Genomic DNA, 15,821 nt, shown 5'->3' on the forward strand with positions numbered 1-15,821 from the left:
CTTGCTGACTCTGGAGAAAGCCCCTCCCAGGACTAGCCAATTTATGGGGACGGTAAAGGACTCACAAGCAAGTGCACCTTTTATATGCAAACCAACCAATCCAAAGCTCATACCCCCAAACAGCTCCTTAATTGAGCGCTTACACTCTGGGCCACTATTCCTCTGCTCTCATCACACCAGAAACAGGTATCGGGCAGCTAGAGACAGAGCCTGCAGAAATTATTCAAAGCAGCCAATGCTAAGCCTGCCCGCCTTCCCTCACCTGTTCATTCCCACAGGAACCACAATAAAGGCTCTCACCCACGTCTTCCATCTGCTTCCCCTGCCTTCTGACAGACCTTGGTGCCTCCCTCTGCAGCCTCGCACGGGGTGGCATGCCCCCTCTTCTTGGGAACTGTGAGTAATGACCGACCCTCTCAGTGGGAACTGGGGCAGAAGAGGTGGCACAGACCTAACACAAAGAATGGTGTCAGGGAGGTGACATCTGGAAGACTCTTGGCACAAGAGCAAGAGGACCCAAGAGCTCTCAGCATGGCCTTGGAGCAAAGGGCCGGGTCCAGCAAGAGGAAATGTATCAGGGTTCATCGTTGAGTCTGAGAAAAAGAGCTGCACAAGGATATGGGAAACGCAGGCTAGAAGCACCTGATGTGGTAGACGGGTGAGGTTTAGCTGATCGCAAACCCGAGATAAATCAACAATGTGGTGTGGCTGGCGGTACCTGCAGCCTCCCAAAACAGTACGGTCATCTTAGGATCCAGAAAGAGAATCATGTTGTCTAGGACAGCGTTTTTCAAACGGTGGGTCATGACTCATTCATCAGTGGTTACTGAAATCAATTTACAGAGTAAGACTATTTTCCTTAAAGGATTTCTTAAAGGAAATAGAATGGAATATAAGAGAATAAATAGAAGGCTTCCTAAGAGACTAGAAGATGTCAGAGTGCATCGCTAACACAAGTGGAGGTATTAATTCATGACAGTGTGGTTTCAGTTGTGAGCGTGTGCTTGCTTGTGCAATGTGTGTGTGCGTGTGTGTTGGTGTGTGACACATAAAACCTACTTCTCATAATGCGCTACAGTAGGAAAGGTTTGAAAGCCACCGATCTAGGACGAGGAAGGAAGCAATCCCTCTCTCCTCGCAACACCAGGAGGGTCCCCTTTCGCCCTGGGCATTGGGCTTTATAAGGAATTTACTGCAGCAAAATGGTCCAACAGGAAGCCTTGGGGAAAAATGGAGCCCTGTGAAGCCAGATCTCCATCAGTGCAATGCAGCCAGGTCCTCAGCCTCAGTTTCCTCTTCTGTGGAATGGGAGGAAGACCTACAGTAACAGCAAAGGTTATTAGGAGGATAATGGGGGAATGTCTGCAGAGTTCCTAGCACCAGCCAGGAACACAGGAAGGGTTTTAGAAAAGATGGCTGCTACTGACACTATGCACCATCACTAAGCCACCAATGTCTTTAGGGGCAGGATAGATGGTCTTCAAGAGCATAATTATCTGGAACTAAATGTTAATACATAGATTCAAGTCCCGGCTCTACATCTTCCCAGCTCTGCGGCTTGGGCAAGCTATTTAACCTCTCCGTCTGTGTCTCTGTTTCCTCACCTGTAAAGTGGAGATACTGTTCGTAACTACCTCACAGGGCTGTTGCTGGGATCACGTGAGATGATAGGGAAATGTGCCCGGCGCTTAGTATCAGTGAGTGTGGTTATTCTCGTTTCTGTTGGCGGTAGTGGAGCAGAATAACCCCAACCCACCTGAGAGGCTGCTCTGGGGCTCGAGCCGTGCCTCATATAGCCTTTCCTGCCCCGGGGCCCAGGGGAAGGTGAGCACTCAGCTAGTGTGAGCCATTGGCCCTCCTCCTTCCCCACCCTCCTACCTTGATCCCATCCCACCTTCTCCGGGGAGCTCCCCAGGATGTCCCCAGCCCCCTGCTCCCTCCCTTCTCTAAGCTCCCACCACAAGAAAGATTCTGACCCCAGGGGACTGAGGCAACAGGCAAAAGAGGAGCAGGTCTTTTCCAAGACCTTGATGCTAAACTATCCCAAACCTGTGCCCTAAAACCACTGCAGGATGAGACTACAGGAATCGCCAACATGAAATCATCTCCCTTCTCTCTTCCCTGGCATGCCGGGTGTTTCTTATGTTCTAATATGTCTCATAGACTTAAACTGGATCTTTCCAACATCTGCCCTGACATGTTAGAATCTGCCAGATGGGCCCTGGGTACAAATCCAGCCTCCTCCACACGCTGCCTTGGTGACTGGAGGATGACAATGACACTTGGATTCTTTAAGGCTCGGTTGCCTCCTTTGTAACGTGAGAAAAATAAGATGACTGCCCTCCTGGGGTGGTTGCCGGGCCTAATCACAGTGACCTTGCATTGAGGTCTCCTGGGATACTCCTGAGACCTAAATCCCCCTGCGCTTAGAAGGAAACCAAGCCCAGCTGGGGCTGTCAAGGTCTGCTGGGCCCACCCTGTCTACCCTCCAGCACCCCCCACCCCTCCCTACCCTAGGCTCCAGCCCACCCACTTCCTATCAGTTCCTGCATGCACAAGCCCACCCCACTCTTCCCTCAGGGCCTCTGCCTCTGAAGTCCCCTCGGAGGTTCCCTCTGCCTGGCAAGCTCTTCCTTGGGACTTTCAGCAGACTGGCTCTCTCCTGCTCGTCATTCAGGTCTCAACTAAACGCCACCATCCCTGCTAATGACACACAGGCCACTGGCCACCTCTCTATCGCATCACGCTGCTCTATTTGATTTCCTTTATAGCCTCTGTCCTTTTCTGAAAGTCTTTTGTTTGCTTCCTGTTCATCTCCCATCATGAGAAGGCACACAGCAGTCAGGAGATCAGGGGCGCTGTCTGCAAGCAGTGCCCGGCACACGGGAGGCCCCCAGCGAATTATCTGCTGGAGAAGTGGGGGCATCCGGGATGTGAGACTCCCAAGCCCATGCTCAGCCTCTGCAATCAGAGACTATACCAGCCTGTAATTAGTTCAGACATGCAGCAAGCCCGTGAGAAAAGCAGGCCAGAGGCTGGTGACTGGGAAGCTCTCCTAGAGGTCTGCCTTCTGCCTCTGGCTGGAAAAAGCCAAAGGCAAGGCAAGGAAGAAAGGCTCTGGGTCATCGTACGCAAATGGCCCAAGCCAGGAGTTCGTGCTGTGTAAGGCCCGTGCCAGGACATGCAGGTGGGTTCAGGTCACCCACAAAAGGGATTCTGGCCCCGGCAGCCCTGACACCAAAGCTTCACGACGGATGGAAAGCCATGGCCAAGCTGCGGCTGGACAGCACACATCACGCAAGCACGTCCACCTGTGGCGCCCCGGGAGCAGAGCGCGGGGCATGCCTGCCATCTAGTGGACAAACGCATTCCTCCAGCTTCCCTGTGCTCGTCTGCAGCAGGGCTGCTCGGATCTTAAAGTTCATGCAAATCACCTGGGGATGTAGTTGTAATGCAGATTTTAATTAAGCAGGCCTGGAGTGGAACCTGAGATCCCGAATTCCTAACAAGCTCCCAGGTAAACTCCCAGGTAACGCGGATGCACCTGGTTCACAGACCACACCTGGAGCAGCCAGGGCCTGTGTGATTTCTGGAGTGTGAACACCTGTGACTGAATCTCTGCGGCTTAGGAAGCCACAGATAGGAAACAGGACTGGAAGGTACCAGGTGTTAGAAGTTTTTCTGAGTCAAAAAATTTAGACCAGGAGGTGGGGCCGGGGGCGTGGCAGAATTTAATGCGGGCCTGGGAGGCAAGAAGCACGGAGGAGAGGAGGCAGTTCCCCGGATGTACAAGACACAGTAAGGATGATGTTAGAGACAAGGCTGCCAGAAGGCAAAAAGCCGCAAACACCACGAAGCTCAGAGAACAGGCCCAGCTCGCAAGATGGATGCTACACAAGATGGCCCCTGCTCTGCCCGCGCTGAGAACCACCCAACAATCCTCCTCAAAGCCACCAGGCCCCGTCACTGGCATATCCACTCAATTTTTACTGCTATTGTCGGAATCATTTATTTAAACTCGTTTTCCCCACTGAGAGATTTTTCTGTTATTTATTTTATTTTTTGAAAATTACAAAAGTGATATGTATTTGTTGCAACCAGAGAAACACTTACTAAAACACATAAAGAGATAGACCAAGCCCCCTTGCTGCCCCAGCCTCTGTCCATGCCCAATCCTTCTGCAATCCCAATGTGTACAACCTGGTTTGTATCCTTCCACACCTTTCTTCCTGTCCTTGTGAAAATATACAAACATAACTTCACACACAGGAAGTGTCTGTTGCTGTGGCTTATTTCTTCTAGATGAGATCATACTAAATATATTTTTATGCAACCTACTCCTCTCACCTAATAATCCTCTCACATAGATGCTCCCCCAGGTCAGGAGTTGGCAAATGTTTTCGGTAAGGGCCAGAGAGTAAATATTTCAGGCTTTGCAGACCACACAGGCTCTGTTGTAACTACTCAGCCAACTCTGCCATTGTATCGCAAAGGCAGCCACTGACGATGTGTAAATGAATGGGTGTGGCTGTGTTCCAATAAAACTTTATAAAAACAAGCAGCAGGTTACATTTCGTCCAGAGGCCATAGTTTGCCAACCCTGCTCCAGGCCAACAGCCGCAGCTTTAACACACTGGTGTTTTGTTTTGGTTTTAATTACTTAGAATTTTTATTACTTAAACTTCTACGTAATAAAAGTATAATGTGAAGTATAATATAATATACATACAGAAATATGTATAGTATATATACACAAATATACATATATGAATCACAATTATACAGTTTAATGAATTGTCACAAAGTGAATTCACCCATGTGAATTCCCATATCAAATTCCCATTCACCAGTTCCCAAATCAAAGAACAGAACATGACCAAGTCTATAGAAACCCCATATACTCATTTCAATTCGCTGTTTCCAACGACTGCCTAATATCCCATAAAATACATATGCCTTAATTAGGCTGACTGCAATTTTTGCAATGTCAAACAAGACATCAATAAACATGCTTGTTCTGTACTTTATTTCCTTGCACGTTGGTGTTTCATTTTAATAGGATAGATTCCCAAATGGGAAACCTGAGAATCAAAATGTGCATATGTATACACATATTTTAATGGAGATTGCTGGACCAACCCTCCTCAGAGGCAGTAACAAGTCACAGCCCTGCAGGTCTTGGCAGTGTCCCCTTCGATGTAATTCAGTAGGCATTTAGGAGCAATGACTGTGCACCCAGGACATCCTAAGGGCCTCAGACACTGGCCCGGCCTTGAAAATTCTCACGAGACTTAAATGATTAGGGAAGAAGAGAAGGAACATTGAGCAGCAAGACATCAGCTTCCCTACATCTCGTCAAGTCTAATATCCCAGGATTCAATGTCTGGAACACCAACCTACAACCTCACAATTGTATAGCTTGAATGTACACAACTGACAGGCTTCAAAGGAAGGGTGGGCAGGGGACCCTTGCCCTGGTCTCAGGGGTGTGCAGACGACTGTCTATAATGCACTGAGAGAGATGGTCACTGTTCCATAGACAGAGAAATGATTGAACTCAACTCTTTCATTATAACATTACTGAAGAAAAGCTAAGTAACATGGGTGTGTTGAGGTTTTGGTTTTTTTTTAAGGGAATTTGCTCTCCAGTGAGTACATGACAAAGAGTTTGCAAAAAACCTACTTTACTGCATTACAACTTCTCAAAAAAAAAAAAAAAACTAACAACTATTAAGTAGTTATTATTATTAATGGAATCTACAGGATCTTAGGTACCATGGATACCCCAATCACCAGAGCTCGTGGGTGTGCGTGGGGTGAGTGGGGACATAGGCACCTGCCCACACAAGGGCATTTCCCTAAGGATGGGGTTTTACAGCTTTCATCACATTCGCAGTGGCAGCTGTGACATCAAAGAAGAGGATTAACTTGATAGGGGTTAGAGTGACAGAGTCATATGCATGCATCACACTTAGCGATACTACACTTAAGACGTGTGCACTCTAGCCTGGGCAACAGAGACAGACACTGTCTCAAAAAAAAAAAAAAAAACCTTTAAATTAATTTTGAATTCCGGTTGATGATGCACATACTGAAGTGTTTAGGGGGAATTGAATTGATACCTGCAGTTTACTTTGAGATGTGTCTAAAGTAAGAGAGATGGATGGATGGATAGCAAGACGCATGGATGTGTGATTAAGCAAGTGTAGTCAATGTTAATGGTAGAATTTAGGTGGTGGATACATGAGTCTTCACTGTAAAATTCTTTCAACACTGCTGTATGTTGGAAATTTTTGATAATAAAGCTTTGGGGGGAAAAATGACAAGCCAGTAATGTGAGAGGGAGGGGAGATGCAGGAGAACCGGGTTTCGTCCCTGCTCTGTGTGGGGTCTGGAGAAGTGACCCTTTTTTGAGCCAGCCGTTCTCTGCAGCACCTTCCATTATGGACGGTGACAGCGATGCCGTTTTACAAACTGGGGCGTCTCTTGAGAAAGATCGTCCCGGGAGGAAGGGCTGGGAAGACAGAGACTGCCCCCTAGTGGGCCCTAGCGGTCTAGTTTATGAGCACTTTTATCCCCACCATTGATGCGTGGCTGGGAAATATTTTGAAGTATTAATCTATCTAGATTTTTTCCTCATTACATTTCCCTTTTTGTTCACTCTTCTATTTCCCTTTCAAGCAGAGGGACAGCTCAGTGGAAGTTTAAGGTCACTCTGACTCTGTTCCAAACACCCAAACGCTGAGAGAGTTAAAGAAGAGATCATATTTTAAAAAGGGATTTGTGGCTACCAACTGTCTCGATAAAAACCTTGAAGGGCAGTGACTTTTACCCTGACAAGAAGGAGAGTCTCCATGGCTAATAAAAGCAAGAAAACTGAGAAAATATCCGAGGGTCCCAGGCAAGACCCCAGGTGTGACATCTATCCAGACAAAAGGCTTGTCTTGTCCTCTACTGTATCCCAAGGGTTTAGAATATGCTCGACAAACAGTAGAAACTCAATTAATATTGATAAATTAGTTAATTAATGATTGGGGAGAGGCTGTGAATAAATTCTAGAGGTACCTGTGTCCCGGCAGGGAGTCTGATGGTGAAAATGAGCCAAGATCGAGGGGAAGAGTTGACTGCTGGAAGAAGAGAAGGCAGCAGAGACAGACAAACATTCCAACGGAGGGAACAGAATACACAGATGTCCTAAAGGGTGTGGCAGCCTGGAGAAGATGGGGGTTAGAGGAAAGGGGGAGGAGACAGAGACTAAAGGATGAGACGACCATGTTAGATGGAGTCTGTCCTAAAGACAGCGGGAAACCATTGAGGGGCTTTTAAGGAAGGAGAACTGATCAGATTCATTCTGATGTTGACCTGCAAGAACCGAAAGAGCAGATATACAACCTGGATTTCAGTAGCCGAGGGAGACAGGAAACCTTCCGCCTCTGAAGATGCTTGGATTTCCAAAGAGCATGTGGCATTCAGAGCAAATAGCCTTGTCCTGGGCTGGCGGTGAGGGGACAGACCTGACACCACGCATGCTTCCTGGGTCCGGATCAGGTGGGGCAATTCAGCAAACACCCCAACGCCACGTCTGGTCTGGCACTGCTGGGAAGGGCCCCATGAAACCTTTAGTGTTCTCTGCTCTCTGATATGTCTGGCCAAGACCAAGGAGGAGGGGCCTGGAGTCTAACAATGAAACCAGAAGGACGCTGGGGAGACCAAGGGAGACCCAGGTGTCCTGGATGCTGTGGGACCCTGGCTAGCTCCCTCCACACCGGCCAATGCACCTGCCCCTGGTCGCGATGAGTCTTGGCTGTGAATGACTCACAGCTGCCCCATGTCCAGATAACTGCCCTCAGCTGCACAGAAGCCACCAAGCCTGGGAGGTCACTCTACCTTCCCACTTCCATCCCCAGCAGCTATATCAGGCAGCTCGGGCTGCCGTAACAGAAAACCACAGACTGGGTGGCTCAAACAACAGACATTACTTTTCCATAGTTCTGGAGACTGGGAAATCTAAGACAAAGGTGCGGGCAGCTTCAATTCCTAGTAATAACCGGCTTCCTAGCTTGCAGATGACTGCCTTCTTGCTGTGTCCTTACCCCGTGGAGAGAAAGTGATCTCTCTCTTCCTCCTCTTATACCGCCACTAATCCCAAAATGAGGGCCCCACCTCTTCCAACCCTGATTACCTCCCAAAGGCCCCATCTCCAAATACCATCACATTGGAGGGCAGGGCATAAGACATAAGTCAGAGCACTGACTGACCTAGAGCATGACAGACCAGCCCCCACACTTCAAGGTGGGACTGACTCCGCCACAGTGCATGGCCCGGAGGTCCTCTCCGGGCCAGGCTGAAGTGCGCTTCCACGGAGACCACACCCTTGCTGAGCTCTTCCCCTGCCCTATCCTGCTTCCTTCATTCCTCTTTTCCCTGTGAGCAGCTAAATAAATCACTTGAGCAAAGATCCCCATTCTGGCCCTATTTTTAGAGGACGTGGCCAAAGCATCAGGCTCTTCTATCATCAATCAACAAGCCCATGCTGAGAGAGGACTGTGCCCAGCATGATGAAGGGGCCATTGCAGGACACCATGACATGGATTTGGAGGCTCAGGTGCTCCTTCCTGCTCTGCATGTGGCCATTGGTCAGCGTGACCAGCCTTGCTGAGTCTTAATGTCCCCTTCCCTATGATGGCAATAACACCACCCCCACGGGATGACCCAATATCCGAGCACTTGGAAAAGCATAAAGTGCTATTAAAATGCTGGTAGCTATTTAATTAATGCTATCAGAGCCCTAAGCATGCAGATATTCTGCCCCCAACTTTAAGGCACCCCAACTTTCCTCCCTCCCCCTCCATTATAGGTTGAATTGTGTCCTAACCTTAGTACCTGTGGATGTGACCTTATTTGGGCACAGGGTTTTTACAGATGTAATCAAGTTAAGATGGGGTCATACTAGGTGGGCCCTAATCCAGTGACCGGTGTCCTACTAGGAAGAGGAAATTTGGACACAGAGACACATAGTGAAGAACGTCTGGGATGATGGGGGCAGAGATTGAAGAGATTGAAGAGATGCATCTCCAAGCCAAGGAACACCAGAGATTTCCAGCAACCCCCGGAAGCCAGGACAGAGGCACGGGGCAGACTCTCTCACAGGCTCCAGATGGAACCCACCCTGCCGACACCTTGATTTCAGACCACTAGCCTCCTGAACACTGGGCAAATAAATATGTTGTTTTAGGCCACCCAGTTTGTGGTGCTTTTTAATGGCAGCCCTGGGAAACAAACGCACCTCCTATTCACAAGTGTGTCCTGGGACTGACTTGACTGAGAATCACTGGCTTGTGATCAAGACCCTCTAAGGCCAGAACATGTCTATGATTAAGGGGGAAGACTTTGACCCTGAACTTGAAGGCACCTTACATTGCACCACATGTGAACAAAGACTCCCCAAGGAATGCCCAAAAGAGGTACCCAGGCGAAACCACACAGGGAATGAATAAGGCAGGGAAGGAGAACTACACTAAACTAAAAGGTAACCCAGTCTCTAGTACTTAAGAGTCAAAGAAGCCTACGTGAGGAAGTGTATGTCCTGGTAAGTAGAACGATAATAACTTGCCTCGTTAGAGCAGCTGGAAAAATTTAAACAAGATACTGCCTGCAAGTGCTTGGCACAGTGATTGACACATTAAAAACTCAATAAATGTCAGCTGTTGTTCATTATTATTACTAATGGTGTGAGCTCTTGGAGTCTACCCTCTCTGAGCCTTGGTTACTTCATTCTTAAAGTGAGGATAATGGTATTTTGCGATGCTGTTGTGAGGACTGCAAGAGATAACACGTAAGGTTCTGAGCACAGGGCATCCCACAGTGGTCGGTCCATAAACGCTGGCACCTGCAGTATCATTTTTTGAGCTGGTGTCGTTCCTAGAGAATGACACTAGATGGCAGAAGAGTGTCACTTTTGCCAATTCAAGTGCCAGGAAGCTTAGTCAGTGGGAAAACACATTTCTCTTGAACCTGTGACTGCAAAAGATTCTCTTGGGGGGTCAGATGGCGGGGGGTGGAGGGGGGCCAAGCATCCCACCGGGAGGCAAACAGCCACTTAGAGGAAAAAGTGACGCAATGGAATGCATATTTTTCTAAAGGCTCACTGGGCTTCACAAACCTCAGTTTAAAGGAAGTATTACATTTTAACAGGGATATTTTTCAACTTTCAAGCCCCTCCCAACCCAGGGCCCAGCACATCAGAGATACTGGACCATTCTGAGGCCTCAGAAACCGATCAGTTTGGGCAAAATCGATCTCTTCCATGATCAATTTCCTAAGGTGCCAACTCATAAAACCTTGTTCACATTAATTAGTTATATAACGTCTACAGCAGTTTGTCACAAGCATTTGAGAGAGAATTCCTTCAAAGTCTTAGTTCCATTCCCGGCCAGCGGGGTGCAGGTTTTACCGCGGCTTATGGCTGAGCAGTCCCCAGGCCAGCGCAGCCGAATCCCAGTTACGCCTGAGCTTCCTGTGTCACCCCAAGCGGGTCGGGTGGACAACGCCCTCCTCTCCTCCCCTCACTGCATCTCTCCAGCAGGCTGTACCATTCCGCTTTCTTATTACGATGAAATAGTTTAGATGTGCAAAAAGTATAGAGAATAATGTTAATAGGCACCAGCATAGCCACCATGTGGTTAAGGAAAGAAATATTTCAAATACGAGGAAAGCCCCGGGGTACTCCCTGGAAGGTACACCCCACCCCTTCTCCTCTCCAGGCTGTAATATTCTCCCAAATTTGGTGTTTATCATCAAGACTCTGTTTCCCCCCTGGGAAAGCTTGGGGAAGAACCGAGCTTCTCTTCTCTGCTATCTGAAAAAAGGAAATGGAACTGCACACCCCAAAAGACACGGAGAGAAAGAGCGGGAAAGAGAAAGGGGGAGAAGACGGGACTCGGATGGCCCCTCGCGGGGCTCGAGACAGCCCGAAGCACTGAGAACGCAGCTTTGAGGGTGCTCAGTGTCGAAGGAGCCCCCCAACTCCTGCAGCCCCCTGTACCTCCACCGCCCTCTCCTCCTCAGCACACAGGAGTCAGGCGGGAGCCCCAGGGCCACCTACCAACGACAATGAGGACTTCCCTGTCGATGTGCGCCTGGATGTAGATGCGGCCGCGGCGCTCCGTGTGGTCGGTGCCGCAGAGGCTGGGGACGTTCATCACGCAGCGCTTGTGCACGTTCATCATGCAGGCTGCAGGGGCAGAGAGAGCAGCTCAGCCTGGCCCAGGCCAGGGGCCACAGACATCCACTCCACCCCTCCCGTCCCCTCCTCTGAGGCAGCTGAGACCCACTTGCCTGGCCAGGATCTCATCAGAAGGGCTTCCCCGACTCTGACATTGAACTTGTCCGTCCCCCACCGAAGGCCAAGGGTGCAGACTGAAGCAGGCACCCTGCACACCCCCAAAGGCTCTGAAACCAGGGGTGGGGGGTAGCGGGGACTTGGCCAAGGGTGGACCACAGTGGCCCCCACTCAGGTGCAGCCATGCGGGGATGCCCACCTGAAGTGGTCAAGGTTTCCCATTTCTCAAGATAAGCAGGGATCCCCATTCATATGTGACGTCTCCCGATTTTTAAATATGGACAGCTAATAGGTTGGGTTTCCTGGAAAGAGGCTGAGAGGGAGTGTTTTGCACAAGGCTTTTGAGGGGTGCTCTGGCGGTAGGAGCTGGCCCACCACGTGGATGCAACGGAAGCCAAGGTGACTGTTCACAGTCGTCCCAAATGGAGACAAGAGGGCCGGGCCTCTGCACACCCGAACCAGCCAGTGGTTGGCCAGGAACCACCCCCCCAGAGGGACATCGCGCGGGCAATTCCCCATAAGGGGGACCCACTGTGAACTCACAGCAGCGGGCATCTGGGCTCACCACAGTGCCCACCACACTAATTACGAGGAAAAAATTTAGACCCAGGGTAAGGTGAATGAAATATGTCTGTCAACTGATCTGGCCCGTTGATGTCGCACGTGTTACATGATAAATATAAGTTCGTAGATTCCAAAACCTGGAAATGAGTTATGGGGAGAAAAAGGGGATGCCCTCCTGGGACCTGAGCACCAGCCAAGCTCCCACCCACCCCTGTCTTTGAGGCAGGAGCATTGTCCCCACACTGGGGCCCCACGTGTGGTAAGCCCCACCGACATCAGCTAAGCCCAGCCCCGCCCCAAAGGGCTGCCTTGCAGAGCCATGAGCTAAGTAAATGGTTATTGTTTTAAGCCACTACATTTTGGGGTGGGAGGATCATTACACAGCAATAGGTAACCGCTACACCAGCCCCACCGCGGACTAGGGAAGTGTTGCAGTCTTGGACCCCAAACCATGAGGAAGCACCCCTTCTGCCAACAGCAGAGGCTGCCCGAGAGAAAAAGTACTTACTGTCACATTTCATCCCCTGGTGGATGAGTCCGTACAGCAGTGACCCGCAGTGGTCACAAAACGTGGGGCTGGAGTATGTGTGGATCTTAAACTTGTGTTTGCTCCGGGGGTCCTAAGTTCAAGAGAAACAACAAAAGAGGCCAGTGTCAGCACGGCATGCTAAGGATTCACACTGCCTTGCGTGGAGTCATCAGAGACTCATATCCGTTGAATACGAGCTCCCCATACCTGTTCATCCTGCCTGCTGGGACCATCACTGGAGCCCTGTGCCCAGACACGGTGTTGGATAAATAGTCGTTGAAGAAATGAAGACAGACGATGACTCCCTTTCCAGCCCCAGCACACATTCACCCCACCTGCCCACGCTCCATCTGGGCCCACCTGAGAACCAACCTACTGGCTCCTGCCTGTAGCAAGGACTCCAGAGATGACAAAGCAAAGTGACACATCAATGAAACAGACCTCTTTATTCCTATTTCTCTCCTGCCCCCTTATTTGCCAAGCAAGCTTCTGGAGTATCAAAAACCCAAGTGTGGGCATGAAACATCCCCGCTTAGAGGCCATTTTCCAATTCCTCATCACCTACAGAATAAAGTTCAAAGCCCAATGAGTAGTCTGCAAGTTGTGGCTGAGACTGAGTTTTCCACCAATATCCAATCTTCCCTTTAATATTTATAATAGAACCCTTAAGTTTTAGCAGACAGCATGGCTGCCCAAAGAGAGACTACATTTCCCAGCTTCCCTTGCAGCTTGGTGTACCCATGGGGCTGAGGGCCAACCAATGGGATGCATGTGCTCCAGGTCATCCCTCAAAAGGAATGTGCCTGAGCCTCCCTGGCCCCTCTCTCCCTTCCCGCAGGCTGGAAGACCATGAGAACTGAAAGTGACCACCTGGGACCCAAAATGGGTCCACCCTGTCAGCTTTGGACTTTGTCCCTGGGCTGACACCTGAGAAAAAAACCTGATTTCTGTCTTGTTTAAGTCACTCTATTTTGAGGGCTACTTCTCACAGGAGCGTACATGGCTCCCTAACTGATAGACATGCCCTTCCTGACCTGGCAGTACAGGTTAAAGTACAGGTTAAAGGCACAGACTTAGGAAGGTAAACCGCCTTGGCTCTTCTTAGCTGTGTGACTTTGGGCAAGTTATTCGGTCTTTTTGTGCTTCCGTTTCGTTATCTGTAAACTGGAGGTAATGATAGCACTCACCTTATAGGACTGTTGGGAAGAACAGATGAATTAACCTGTGTAGAGATCTTAGTACCACCTGGCACACAGCAAGCGGTACAAACTTATGAATTATTATTATTACTACTTTGCCAGTGTGGTGCCCAGCTACACCTCAGCACACAGCGCTCTATTTCTCACCCCAGCACCCGAAAGGTGCTTTCTCTGTTAAATTGTACATCGCCAAGACTAATAACATGGGCTATAGATTCCAACCCAGGGCTGATGTGACACCCCAGCCAGGGGTGGGGAACCTGTGGCTTTCTAGATCCTTAAATGTGCGATCTTTCGAATGAATCCAAATTTTACAGAACAAATCCCGTCAAAAGGTTGCACCTGCAGGTTCCCCACCCCGGGGCACCTAGACTTTGCTAAATGCTTCCTACGTCTTCCCTCATTAATCCATCCATCCACATGTATTTACTGAAGCAGGTGCGGGTGCCTCCTTTAATCTTATATTCCAGTAACAGAGACAGAAAATGAATGAAAAAGTAAGCAAATAAATGGGCATAATAAGTAGACATTATTTTACGTGCTATTAAAGTGATGAGTGTTTCTCCTAAGGAAACTGTTCTTTTCAAAATTCAAAAATAATCCTATACATACTAGATTTGCTAAAATTTTAGAAAATTAAAATGGGCAATACCAAGTGTTAGTGAGGAGAGAACAAACTGGAACTCCCCTAGGAAATCCCACTTCTAAATGAAATGAAAACACATCCACAAAACCTGTACTTGAAGGTTTATAGCCACTTTACTTAAAATAGCCCCAAACTGGAATCAACCCAAATATTGTTCAACGTGTGAACAGATGAAGTGTGAGACATCCACACAATGGAATACTTTTCAGTAATAAGAAGGGATGAGCTACTGATACACGCGACAGCATCCGTGAACCTTGAAAGCGTTATGCTAAGAGAAAGACGGCAGACACAAAGAGCTACGTGCTGCGAGATTCCATTATATGATGTTCTGGAAAAGGCAAAACTATGGTGACAGAAAACAGATCAGTGGTTAAAAGGGGTTAGAGGTGGAAAGGGGATTAACTATAAAGGGGCAGAATGCAGGAACTTTTTATTTTATTATTATTATTATTATTTTGGTGATTGGAATGGTCTATATATCAACTGTGGTATATTTTACTGTATATTTTTAAAAGTCTATTTTACTGCATGAAAACTCGATCTCAATAAGCCTGACCTAAAAAAATCTTCAGTCACTGCAGGCTTTGATTGCCTTGCATCTTCTTAATGAGCTACTAAGCTTCTTTCACGACATTCCCACCCTCTGCAGTCAGGCAGATGAAGTGCTAGCAGCCCTTGCACAGTTCTGGACGGCCAAGTTTGAGAGGCTGGGTGTGTTCTGCTCTGGCCAGCAGGACCTTGCAGTGCTCTCAGCATGCAGAAGGACCCCGGCAGCCACCTGTCCTGCTCAAAGGTTGAGGTGCTACCCTAGTAACAACAGCAGGGCTTGGAAATCACAAAACAAAAACTAAAGGGCTCTCAATTATCAGCTGAACCAGTAATGTCTCCATCCCTGGGCAATGAGACTAAGTGAACACATCAAATTCCTAGAAAAAGAATCCCCCTGCTCCGTGTCATTAATGGGGCAGGGGTCCCCAACCTATGGTGAGTCGTATAATTATTTCATCATATATTACAATGTAATAATAATAGAAATAAAGTGCACAATAAATGTAATGCTCTCGAATCATCCCGAAAATTGTCTTCCATGAAAACAGTCCCTGGTGCCAAAAAGGTTGGGGATGCTGTCATAAAGCACTTCCCGTTGTGCCTCTTGAGTCTTCACAAAGCTGGAAAAGGAGTGCTTCAAATCCACCTAAAAAGAAACACCTGCTCATAATCGGCACTGGCCTGTAGGGGGAGCTCAGGGCTTCTCTCATTCCCTTTCTGAACTTCTAAGGAGGCAGAGAGCTGATCCGGTTGCTTAGATTCCAAGACACTGATTGGCCCGGTCCCAGTGGGCGGAGCTTGCACAAGGGTTAAAAGGAGGTCACCATCTTTCTCATCTCTCACATCCTTCACCTCTCCCAGGAGGCTGCCGGGTCCAAGTCTCATGGTCTTGTCCTGAGATAGTTGGTACGAGTGGCCTGGGCCAGCTCCACTCTCAGCCCTGGGGCAAATTCTCTCCCTTCTTGTGGCTCTTGTGGTCCCTTCTGGGTT

General features: G+C 48.7%; 1 protein-coding gene across 2 annotated transcripts in view; it reads right to left on the bottom strand.

The window, feature by feature from the left end:
* PRKCB (protein kinase C, beta) overlaps positions 1-15,821 on the bottom strand; it is a 298,743-nt gene that overhangs the window by 127,195 nt on the left and 155,727 nt on the right. For both annotated transcript variants that reach the window (XM_012645016.1, XM_012645015.1), the window contains exons 4-5: positions 12,414-12,525; positions 11,105-11,233 (exon numbers count right to left, since the gene is read on the bottom strand). In XM_012645016.1, coding sequence (XP_012500470.1) covers positions 11,105-11,233; positions 12,414-12,525 — 241 coding nt within the window. The remainder of the gene's footprint in view (positions 1-11,104; positions 11,234-12,413; positions 12,526-15,821) is intronic.

This window comes from Propithecus coquereli, unplaced genomic scaffold (genome assembly GCF_000956105.1).
Source record: "Propithecus coquereli isolate 6110/MARCELLA unplaced genomic scaffold, Pcoq_1.0 Scaffold223, whole genome shotgun sequence".
NCBI classification, from domain to species: Eukaryota; Metazoa; Chordata; class Mammalia; order Primates; family Indriidae; genus Propithecus; species Propithecus coquereli.